Source organism: Sylvia atricapilla, chromosome 8, assembly GCF_009819655.1.
Source record: "Sylvia atricapilla isolate bSylAtr1 chromosome 8, bSylAtr1.pri, whole genome shotgun sequence".
Lineage (NCBI taxonomy): Eukaryota > Metazoa > Chordata > Aves > Passeriformes > Sylviidae > Sylvia > Sylvia atricapilla.
This window is the reverse complement of record NC_089147.1, coordinates 4933880-4946126: the sequence shown is the minus strand read 5'-3', so window position 1 is coordinate 4946126 and position 12247 is coordinate 4933880. Positions and strand designations below refer to the sequence as shown.

At 46.6% G+C, this 12247-nt stretch overlaps 1 protein-coding gene across 1 annotated transcript in view; it reads right to left on the bottom strand.

Annotated features, from left to right (window-relative positions):
• FGFR2 (fibroblast growth factor receptor 2) overlaps positions 1-8679 on the bottom strand; it is a 78780-nt gene extending 70101 nt beyond the window's left edge. Inside the window, 2 exon segments of the mRNA XM_066323476.1 lie at positions 6185-6441; positions 8629-8679. Of these exon segments, the coding sequence (XP_066179573.1) occupies positions 6185-6359 (175 nt within the window). The 5' untranslated portion in view covers positions 6360-6441; positions 8629-8679.
• Positions 8680-12247: the final 3568 nt, after the last annotated feature.

Sequence of the window (12247 nt, the reverse complement as noted above, 5' to 3'; positions counted from 1 at the left end):
GCTCTGATACTCAGAAGCCAAGGAAAAACAAACCCATAAAAAAAGGCCTCTTTGGAAAACAAACAAACAAACAAAACAAAGAAACCATAATTAAGAGATGGGAAAGGACAATCTGGAGTCACACATAATCGGTTTATGAATTATAAGCCGGTTTTGAAAGTTTAAAAAAAAAAAAATCCACATTAAAAAAAAAAATCCACTCCTCTTACAGAATCTCTTGTTTTGCAATTGTCCTGGGAAGCACAGTCCCCAAGGAGCAAATGCCAAGGCAGTTCTGCTGACACTCCCAGCTCCGACTGAAACCCGAAGGGCCAAACTTCCAGAACAGCCCTGGCACTCCCAGCGCACGTTTCGTAATTATAACAGGAGCTGTTGGCTGCTGCACTCCTGCAAATCTGGTCCTTATTTAAGATCTGACTCTTACAAAGTCGCTCCAAAGTTGCTCAGTTGCTCCAACTTCTCTTTCAATCAGCTTAGAAGTCAGTTTAGTCCCTGGTACTGCGAGACGGCATCTGTGACTTGGGGAGCACGCTGTGCCAAATCTCCCTGAAAAAAAACCCCACTGCAAACACACACTGCAATGTGCTGAGCCTAAACTCAAAGGTCTGAGTTCCAAATCAGTCCCCAAATTGCTCAGAGGATGATTTTACACTGGCAGGCTCCGTGCCAAACCAAATACTGCCCCGTTTCCCACTGCCACCACAAACACAAACCAGTGTCCTCTGCAGAAGATGCTCCCACTTGTCCAGCTGGGATTCACGGGCCCTTTTCAGTCTGAATTTTGCACTTCTTTAACTACACCGAAATAAATTTTCTCCTCTCGTCAAACCAGGTGTGCTATTGCACACAGACAAGACATGACTTGCCAAAGTGGGTGATGGTTCTTTTAAAAACACAACATTTAAACTGCTCAGGAGCGCTGCTTCGAAGAAAGTCTCTTTCAGTCTAAAGCTTCAACCTTGAAAAATCTCAAAATGTTTAACACTTAAAAATCTGAGACTTCCACTAAGGAATTTTTCTCAATAAACGACAGAAAAAGACGTAATTAATTATTTTTCTAGCATACCCATCTGATTCTAGACTAAATACCCATTTTAAGAACACACCAATCTCTGAATGTTTTTGTTTAAAGCCATTTAGAGATCGTTTCTAGTGAAGCTGGGAAGCTGGATATAGAAATAAGCTCATTAGGAGCCATGCTATGGGTATTATTAAAACACCACAATAGTCCATCGTCTCATGCATACACAGCCTTGCATAACTGGAGATGTCAGCATTTTCATTGTAAATTCCGCTTTCAGAGGTTTCAAACTTGCCTGTAAAAAAGTTGCTATGGCCTGAAACTTGTTGCTATTTCCCTGCCAAGGAAGAACTATTTTAACATTAGGAAACTATGCATTCATTGGAGTCGGCCACCAGTTTGGGGTTTTATCTATACAAGTGGTTTTTTTAAAAAAAAAAAAAATATATATATATAAAAACTTCACAATTCAGCATATTTGAAAATCTTCTGGCTCAAAAAAACAAAACCCCAAAAGAATCCCAGAAAACAAACCCTCACTAAAGGAATCGAATTCCTAAAAGTTAATAATTATTATACCCCTTCAAAAAGCTTCAACTGTACGGCAGATACGCCTAAAACATGCAATTATTTCTGCTGCTTTGCAAAATAGTAGCCACACCGAGAGACTACCAACTCCCAGTGTCTCATCAACAGGGACTGTAAATAACAACCCTACCCACGTCCAATTAGTTTGAAGCTCAAGACCATGCCCCTGCTAAAGGGCTGCAGATTTTAAACACAGAATGGACACATTTAGACTGATTTAATCTGGCTGCTCGTACAATTCCCCAGAATTTCAGCTAGCAAATCCTGTACTGGGCCAAACAACTTACTGAACCGGATCCCTGAAAGGGCATCCAGCCCTCACCCGAAGCTGTGGGGATGTCACATTCCTCCATAATGGGCTTTAATAATTGCCCTTCCTGGAAATGAAATTAAAAAGAAAATAAATGAAAAAGATAAAGCCGACTCTGGTTTAACTAATCTGGTTTGAAGTCTTAATTTAACTTGCAGATATTAAAGCCGCTGTTCATGTTCAGAAAAAGAAAAAGCCAAAACAAAACAGTCAAAAGGGAGCCCTGGGTGAACAATTTGCTCCATTTTTTTCCTACCAAACTAGAAGCAACCTTCTGGTGCTTGTACACCACCTCTGTCCCAGGAAAGCGATGGATGTTCCGGGTCCCCCCAGCCGTGTGACCTCTCAGCAGGGTGGCACTGGCTGGAGAGGACCCATGGGGACACCCCTGGCTGGGGAGTGGGACAGGGGACATCCTCCACATCCTCCACACACTGGAGCACCTCAGAAAATCCCACATCCTGACTCAGGCAGGTCACAGCAGCTAAAGAAGGATCTCCAAGTGGACCGCACTGATCACCGTGACCACAGGTGACATTAATCCTCAAGCACTGCCAACATTTTTACAAAAATGAAGGTACCTTGCTCACATGACTCAACATTTTTACAGAAAGGAAGGTACCGTGCTGACACACTTCTTTTTGGATGTTGTTTAGTGTCAGTAAGTGGCTATGACTGATTCAATCCCAAAGAAAAACTCGTTACTCACTTCCACACATCACCCCCTAAAAGGGGTCTCTCCCCTTCCCTGCTACTCCTGGGAACCTCCCAAATGTAGGACCATTCTCAACTACTGTGTTTTCCACAGGACACAGAAATAGGCTGTCCCTTGTGGAAAGCTTAAATTAATCCTTTGAAATCTGACCTAAATTAAAAGAACTGAAACGCGTTGTCAGGGGCTCCGAGTGGGTGCTCCAAGGACGGCGTCAAGGCATTGCATGTGGGTAAGAGACCAAATTAGCTACCCAGCAGGATGATAACACACAGCCTGGGCAAGGAGAGGTCAAGGGAGAGCTCACTATTTATCAAATATATGTCTAAACTAATTATTCAGTTCACAAAGTAACCCTTCCACCCATGTGTGCGGTCAGAGCCCTTGTGAAACGCTGGCCATCATCAAAGGCCTGGGCACACACAGGCTGAGAGAATGGTGCCTTTGTACGCGCTGGGGGAGGCTTGTTTCTAAATATTTAAAAGCAGAAAAAGTCTTTCTGCTCCCTAAGACAAAAAACACGTATGCAAACGCTCGATGTGATAAATAATTTGAGAGGTGATGGTCCCCACAGAAGTCCCACAGGTCCTGTTTCTGCTCACACAGCTCAACAGCTTTGGGCTCTGCTTGGGAATAAAGCACCACAGCTGATTCCCTTCCTCGGCCCCAGATCATCCAAGGGGATGTCCTGGACTCCAACATCTCCCCCTCTTGTTTGCACCAAAAAGATTCACATCCTGGATCCTCAGTGAGCACCCACAACATCAGCACCAACACCATCACTCACAATGGATCAAAATGCCATTTTCAGTGTAAACACCTTCCTATGGACCAGAGTAGTGTCCAATGGTCACAGAGGGATATTTATTTACTCAAGACTGACTGAGAACAGCCAAAGAGCACAGCACCATAATGCATGACATCTTGCACAAATCCATGCAACATGATCTTACCCTGTTAAATAAATACTGTTAGATAGTATTAGATAGATAAATACTAAAAGTTTAGATAAATAATAAGAGTTAGATAAATACTGCTTGAACTACAGCACACACTTTAGTATTTTTATACACAGCCAGATACTCTCAAGAAAACTGTTGCAAATGTCCCTGAAGTTACATATAGCTGAGAGAAGGTATTTTCTCTGTTACGACCAAAGGAACAAATCTCAATTCCTGTTGATGTTGTGTCCAGTTTTTCTAATAGTCTGAGTCACTAGGGCAATAAACAATAACAATCCAAGCAGCTTGTATTGAAAATAAATAAATAAATGCAGACAATTCAGGGCATGTCCATGAAGGAAGACTCGGGAACAGACCAGTGAGTGTCACCAAAGGTCACGGCCCCGCCGACCTTCTCAGCTGGCATGAAATGTCATAGCTCTAATGACTGCAGTCAGCAGCCCCATTGAAAATTTACGTTATTAGGGCACCTGGCCCCCCCAAATGAGCTTTGACCAAAATGTTTTGGCATTTACTAAATTAAAAAAAAAGAAGCCTGCTTTGTCTTTGAAGAGATCTTTTGAAGGGTTGGTTTTTTTTTTTTGGTTTGGGCTTGGAAAGCTTGTGGGTGGCAGTGATAGAACCCAGAGAAGGTGATTGTGTAAAAACTTGGTCTTGTTTTGTTTTGGTTTTTTTCCTTATCAAAGGGTTTAATGAAATACATAAAAGAGGTTTTATTTCCCAAATCTCAGATATAAATCCCACACAATTCCCTGTATTCTGCAGCATAAAAGTTCTTATTGTGCCATTAACTTAGAAGCATTTTCTGGGTTTTTTTTTCTTGTTTCTGGTAATGATTTGGGTTCTCACATCTAAAATTGTTTCACGCCAGTAACATTCTTACCCAGGAAAGAAGTTTGAAATCTTTTTTAACAATTTACTCTTTGATAAAACCCAGATTCCACCCCCTACATATTCGTATGTAAGAGACATATATTCTCAAACTGCACTTTCCAAAATTAAAAAAGTTATTCTTTCCCCGAAAAGTTGAAAAATTATCAGTCACCATTCAAAAAATATTACTCTTCTCACAAAACACTTCACCAATCTTCAATCACATTCTTTCTGACTTAACGCTAAAACTACAGGACCTTACTACAAAGCTAGTCTGAACCCAGAATTATTCATGATTTTGTCATTCCCCTGAAAAGCCAAAAAGGCACCAGATGTTCAATTAACAAATCATACAATAAGTGGCAACAAGAGTTGGGCATTTTTTTTTTTAATCTCAGGTTACCTTCAAAAGAAAAAAAAAAAAAAAAAGAAAAAAAAAAAAAAGAAAAAAATTTTGCTATCAACAATCTCTCTGGCTGATAGATGACAATATCACTATTCTTTGACAATTTTTTTTCAGGAATGCTTGCCAGGGAAGAGGGCTCATCATCTCTAAATAGTTCATCCCCTGCCATCAATAAAAATGTACTTGGAGCGGATTCTAAAAATGTGTTAGCTGGTGACGTCTATTTTTAGAGGCAGTGGATAGAAACAAAAAAAAGTTCTGCATGAAGAACTATTAAATAAAAACGAAGCTGCATCCATGGACATGAGTAGTAGAACGTGTAAAGGCCAAACTCTCTGCATCAAGCTTGCCAGGTCAGAAATGCTCTGTGGACTATTAGATCAGCTTGACAGCTGAGTTATTAGAATCGTGTTCACTCCTCCAAAAGACAGATACAACCTTATGAAAGAAGCCTCACTTCCTCCCCCAGATGCTCAGAGAGCAGGACTGATCCAGCACAACACAGTAATAACCATTCTGCAATACAATCAGCTCACAACAATAAAAAAGCAACCCCTCCTGAGCTCTCCAGAGAAGAAAAGGAGAGCTTGAGAAACAGATAAACCTAGAAAAACATAACAACAGGTGCAGCTCAAAACAGGAGATTTTATCAAAACACCTCTTTCAGCATAAAGGTCTAGACTGGCCTTTGCTCTCACAGCAAAAAACTACAGCCCTTCTATTGAGAACTCCACTTTTACACCTCCAGAACTTGTGATCCAGACACTGCATCACCGATTGTGCTTGGATATTAACAACAGGGAACTGTTTGTCCTGAGTACAAACACCAACAAAGCTGCAATAGCGTCTTTGCAGAGTGCCTGGCGAAACTGAACCTTCACAAATAAAAACTACTGAGATTCATTCTTCTCTGGACTCCTCGGGTTAAGACAACCCCAAAGAGCAGCAGCCACTCATCCGCTTCATTCCTTGAGACAGCAACACATAAACAGCACCAAAGTGCCACAGACCCGTTTCCTTAAAGGCTCGTTCCTGAAAACTTTCATCTGTACACTTTGATTATACAACGTGATGACAGTCCCAAGTGAAATCACTGACACCACTGGCTTGCACAAGAATAAACAAACGCACGCTTGTACAAACACAGCCCAGGCGCGAGCAGGGAAAGGCAGAAACCGTAACTCTCCAGGGCTGGTCTGTTACTTGCCTTAGATTTACCAGAGCACATGGGAAGATGTTGACTTCTATTTCAGACGTCCAAGCATTTAAAATTAACTTCTTGTAAGGAATTAAGTATTCTAGAGTGATTTACCTTCGGGTTCCACCGTGGTGTCTTCAACGACTAAATTAAATGAAGGTCGAGCCAGGCAAAGTCCAGCCATGGTGACCACCACCAGGCAGATAAGGCAACCCGAATCCCAGCTGACCATCTTTTTAGAGTAAATTCCTGGTCCATTTCCATATCTCCATGTGGACTTTAATCCCATCTGAACTCCTCTAGAGAAGCATGGAGAGAAAGTCGTGCCTTCGGCCAGGGTAATGCCTCCTCCCTTGGAACGACGGCGGCTGCTGCGGGGAGAGAGATTGAACACTGTCAGCACAAACATCTCCAAACACAAACCAAAAACCTTCATAAAGCCTCGAACAGAGCTGAGGTGAGAGGGAGGGGAGGAGGAGGATGGGAGAAATAGTTTTCCAGCTTCAAGAATATGTGAAAAGTGAGTGACTTTTCATCTTCTGTTAGCAGTTTCCATCATCACCTGAGGCATAACCAAGTCCTCCTTGTTTTCACAAAATCACTTCTCAGCACATATTGAGAGCTATTTTACTGACAGAAAAACATACAGGATTTCAAAAATGAGAGGCACACACATGTGCAGGCACATAACCTGTAATGCTGCAAAATTACCACAATTATACAAATTATATTCTTGTTATTGTTTGAAGGTTTATGTAAGTTTGCCTTGTTTTTCATTCCTTCACCTAGGCAGTTCTGCAGCCAGATGAATTTGCAGGAATTCAGTAATTTTCCACAAGGAAAACAGCTGAATAATGTACTCCTTAGACTTGGAAAAATCTGCAAGACTATTTCAACCCAGGACTTCCAGCTCCTCCATGGATGCACTGTCTTCTGACACAGTTCAGTGTCTTTTTGGAAGCTCCTGAGTCCTGGACAGGTGAAAGGCTCAAGTCTTTGCAGTGGTATTTGTTTGCTACACTGTATTACAGGCAATTAAAATCTGTACAAAATATGGTCCAGAGGGCAGTTTCACAGGAGACCTGCCCAGCACTACTTTCCATCCACACATGGCAAGCTGTGTGCACAAACCTTTCTTTTCTCAGTCTCTCAATGATGCTTATTGAGATATATTTTTCAGCGGTGAGGGGGGGGGGAAAACTAAGTCTATTTTATTCACAATAAAACAAATTTAAATGGTTGGAGTTAAGTGGTAATCCAGGCATGGTCTGACAGAGAAGTGGCACCTGAGGAACTGGCACTCCCTGCAGGGGACCCTGTTGCCTCCACACTGAGATGCCAGGTGAGGGTCAGAAGAGCATCCTCCTTGCAGGGCGATTTAACCACTCAAGCAGAAAATTAGACCTGATTTTCCGCTTCAGAAATAAAAGACGCTAAAACCTCAGTAAATGGATAAAACAAGTAACTGCAGCAATTGTTCTAATCTGGTCAATGATTCATCTTAGACGTGATGAAACCCAACTGAAATTTGGAGAGCCCTTGTCTGGAAGGGGAAAAAATAGCACAAAACCTCTTTTTGTCTCCTGCCCTCAATACTTGAAAATCTAAAAAAAATAAACAGGGAATGGGGAGATAAACTTCTCCAAACTCCTTGTCATTGGGATTTGGTGTGGCACCTCAGCATGCAGAAACAGGGACACAGATACTCCTTTCGTAAAGCAAACCATTCAAAAAAGTTGATTCTGATTTTCATTAGCCTGGTGCTACCTGCTACAAAGTTGAAAAATGTGTTGAGGCATCTTTTATCTTGGGTAGTGTACACAGTAACTTCTGGAGTCCGTAGAAACAAGCTTTGGACAAAATAAATAAGTCACTTCAGGAGAGCAATTAATACATGGCATCCCAGGTGAATCCCTGCTACTTCAGGGCAAGCTTTTTTCAACTCCACTCGTATCACCTCAAAGCCCTGTCCCTCCTGGAGAGATTTCAGCCTGGCTCGAGCATCCCACACCACAAGCTAGCAACCACCATTAAATTTCCATTGAAAACACCACCAGACCACTGCACAAACATTTGCAAAGAGCCTGCCCAGCCCTTTTATAAACAAGCACAGAGCAGGTGTAGAGCTGAAGAGAGCTCAGTTTGTGTCTGGAGCAGGACCAGAGCAAACCCCCCTGGATGCTGCCACCCAGGTCCACTGCCCACCTCGCTGCCTGGCAGCCACAGCCCCGCAGCTCAGTTTATCCAGCTGTAAAGTGGGTAGAAACCCCTAATTAAGAGCCTGGGTGTAATGCTGATTTAATTTCCATAAATCATCCTGTAAACTCCGATTAAAGTCTATGTTGATAAACGCAAAACCCTATCATGGCTTTGCAGAAAGAAAACATACCAGAACGCCAGCGTGTATTTCAGACTCCAAGAGCATTAATTCCACTGACATTCCTGCAGTTTCAGGTTTTCAGACTACACTAAATGCCACTGAAAGCACATTTGTGGTTCCTATCCTCATCCTAAACCCTGAAGTGTGGCACAAGGGACTTGGCCACGCGTCTCCTCACCTGAAGATTTTTGTTGGCTCCTGCACCTCAACATCTGACGGCAGAAAGAAGGGATCCTTCACCCCACAGGGCAGCAGCAAACTCAAAATCCAGGCTCGAGAAGGTGCAATAACGCAAAAATCAAAGCTCTGCAGCCATCCATGGAGCCAAGCCACTCTTTACCTCCAGGACAGCAAACACGCTCCAAGGATTGCCCTCTCCCAAAAGAAGTGGAGTCCAGCGAAGACGAAACGAAACCAAATTCTTTTCATAGTTTAATTGCCACAGTTGCTGGGGGACGAGTCCCTGGAAAGACCTCCTGGGCTGGATAATTATGTACCTCTATCTCAATGTTTGGAACACAGCCCCAGCATGCTTTTTGGCCTCCACAATTCTGGCTTCCTGACTACAATACCATAATCCCTCCTGGAGTCTCAGACTCAGTGAAAGCCACACGTAGTGTTTATTTTTCCCCTTGAAAGGGAACTCTGTCTCTCTTCTCAGCCTACACTTTGGGGAGGAGTTGTCAGCCCCCAATGATTGATGGCTCTCCTTGCCACTCGCTCATCAAGTCAATTTTCACCTCGTCACATACCTGCCCAAATTTTCTTTGCCAAACTGACAAGCATGGGAAAGCAGACTGGTTTGGGAGCCCAACCAAATTCCTCCAAGCTGTACTTCAGTTTAAACACACTCGCACACACAAACAAGTAGTACTTGTTCAGCAGTGGCATTAATTAAATTCGATGCTCAGTGTTCTTTTTAATCTGCTCGCATTGTTGTTTATAAGATGTTTATCACTCCCCAGGGACAGTACGATTTGTAGAGTATACTAACCAAATCAATACATTGCTCACTGTATAACTTTTCAGCATCTTTCTCCATTAGGCGGGGAATAGCAAAATCTGAGCGAAACAGGGATCTTCCCTCCACAAAGAAACCTCAAGCGCTCTAAAAGCCCAGTAGCTTCATCAGGTAAATGAAGCTTTAAAGCTAACAGCTTTATATACACAATTCCACTGACAGAGAAATCCTGTATGGACAGAAAATCCAGCCATATCCATGCGTCTATAAAATATATATATATATATACACATGTATATCTAACAAGACTCTTCAGCAGAGTTCAATCTCCTAGCAAATCTGAGCATCACAGCTATTAAACATTAATTCTGGAGGACTAATGGGAACCGGCTGGCAGCTTCAGTACTTTTTCATTGTTTGAACTTCTTTCATTTGCTTTCCAGGACTATCCTGTTTTTCTCAAGTCTTTTGCCACCAAGAGATCGGGGAGGGGGGGGGAGAAAAAAAAATCTGCATTTTAATTGACATTCCAGAGAGCGGGAGAAGTCCAGAGGCTGCTGATTGCTGCTATTCAGCCCAAACAGGCTTTTCAGATGAAAATGAGAAAAGGCTAGTGGAAGATTTACAGGGATTTGGTACAAAGGAGACAATGAAGTTTTAAATGTTGATAGCGTTTCACACCGAACGCATAATGGGTCCCAGTTTGAAGGGGCCGTTTTGCATTTAAATCTATATCTCATTGACGATTTCTCTCCCCCCTTATCTCAGACGGGGCGGTTGTGGCCCCCGGCCCCGCTCCCGCAGCACGGCGGGGCAGCACCGGGCTCCGACCCGGGGCCGGTACCGAGGTGGAGCCGCTCCTCCGGGACCGAGCCCCTCGTCCCCAGCCCGAGCTGCCCGTCCTGCTGTCACCGCTGGAACCATCCCCAGAGACACCCGCGGGGATGCGGGCAAGGCAGGGGAACAGCGGCGCCGCTCGGGCTTCCCCCGTGTGAGTGACCACAAACCGACCGCAGCTCCACCGGGGAGCAGAACGGAGCTCCGCATGGGCACAGCCCGCCCGGGACATCCCGAGCCCCGCACCGGGACACCCCGAGCCCCGCACCGGGACACCCCGGAGCCCCGCACCGGGACACCCCGAGCCCCGCACCGGGACACCCCGGAGCCCCGCACCGGGACACTCTGAGCCCCGCACCGGGACACCCCGAGCCCCGCGGAGCGCTGCGGCGGGCACAGATCGCGGCGGGACCCCCGGCCCTGCCCCGGGGCCGCCCCTTCCCCCGGCCCGCCCGCTGCCTTTACCTGCGGCGAGATCGCCGGGCGGGCTCCGCTCCGCGGCGGCTCCCGGGCTGGGGCGCGGTGCCGAGCGGCGGCGGCGGCTCCCGGGACGGGGCGAAACTCCCGTCAGAGCGGCCGCGGTCACTGCGCGGGCGGCCCCGGCTGGCGAGCCCGCAGCGGCGCAGAGCCGCGCATCCCCCGCGGGACGCGCCCGGGGCAGGCAGGAGGGCGGCGAGGCGAGGCGGGAGCCGGCCCGGCGCCCCGTCCCGTGCCGTGCCCTGGCTCGGCCGCAGCGGCTACCGCCTCAGAGGGGCGAGCCCGCCGTGCCCGGCGCCAGCTGCCTCCTCCCCCGCGCGGGCATCGCCGAGCAGCGCGCCGCGGGTCCCGCTCCGCTCCATCCAGCCGCCCGCCCCGAGCCGCCGCAGCTTTGTCACGCCGACGGCCCCCCTCGGGTGGGAGGTGGGTTTTCTCTCCCCCCCTCTCCCCCTCTCGGCGCACTCCTCCGGCTCCTTCCTCCTCCCCCGGTCACTCCCCCCGTTGCAACCCGAGCCGTTTCCTGGACGGCGCTGCCGGGCTCTGCCAATCGCCGCCGAGCCCCTTCCCCCGCCCGGCCCTCCGAGGTGCGGAGCCGGCAGCCCCCGGCCCGCCCCAGGGTCGCCCATGTCCCCTCGGCAGCGGGAGGGGAGCGGGGGATGCCCCGCTCCGGGCGCTGCCTGCCCGGGGCAGCGGGACGGCTCATCCCAGTGCCGCCGCAGGGCTGCGGGGAACAGCCCCGCACGGCTCCCGGGCGGGTGCTGCGCTGAGAGTTTTCCAGCGGGTTGGAAAGGAAAGGTGGGGAGAGCGGAGGGTACCACCGCAGGGGCTGAGCCTGGGCTGCGGCACCGCCACCGCGGCGCTGGGCAGCATCTGCATCCTCATACAAAAACGGTACCAGCTCAGCAGCGGTCGCCGAAACCTCTCCTGAAGTGTTTCTGGCTCAGAAGCCATGGCTGGCCTGTGGCCAGTTCCGTCTAGGGAGGATGGTTGGATAACACCCGCTCCAAAAATCGCCCTCAGGAGCCTCTCAGTTCAAAGCCTGATTCCAGCTGCCCCGTGAATTGGTCTGACGCTGCGCTTTCAATACCTGTCTGTGTATACTTTTCCAAATGGGAAAAGTTGTCGAAAAGTTGTGCAAACATCATTTGTTTGGACACGCGGATTTAAAACTGCATAATATGGGTATTCAGAATTCAATATTGCTTAGCCTGATCCTTGCTTAATGAAACATTTGCTTTAGACACCATCAACTAAAAGGTTTTGAATATGGAATCTGTGTAACGCTTGCCTGTGTAGAGTCAGCTTGACAACAAAATCAATAAGTGGTGGTTGCCTCAAATTTAATCAGTGTTGATCAATTTAATGTTACTTTATTTAAGCTGTACGTTTTATATGTTGTGTGTGGTATTGATCAAGGGGATTTTCAAGGACTGAGGCCACACATAGTGTAGCTCTGTTTGCACACACCTAGACACCAAAAAGTTGGAAACAAGTTTTCTGTAGAATATGTACTTACCTCCCA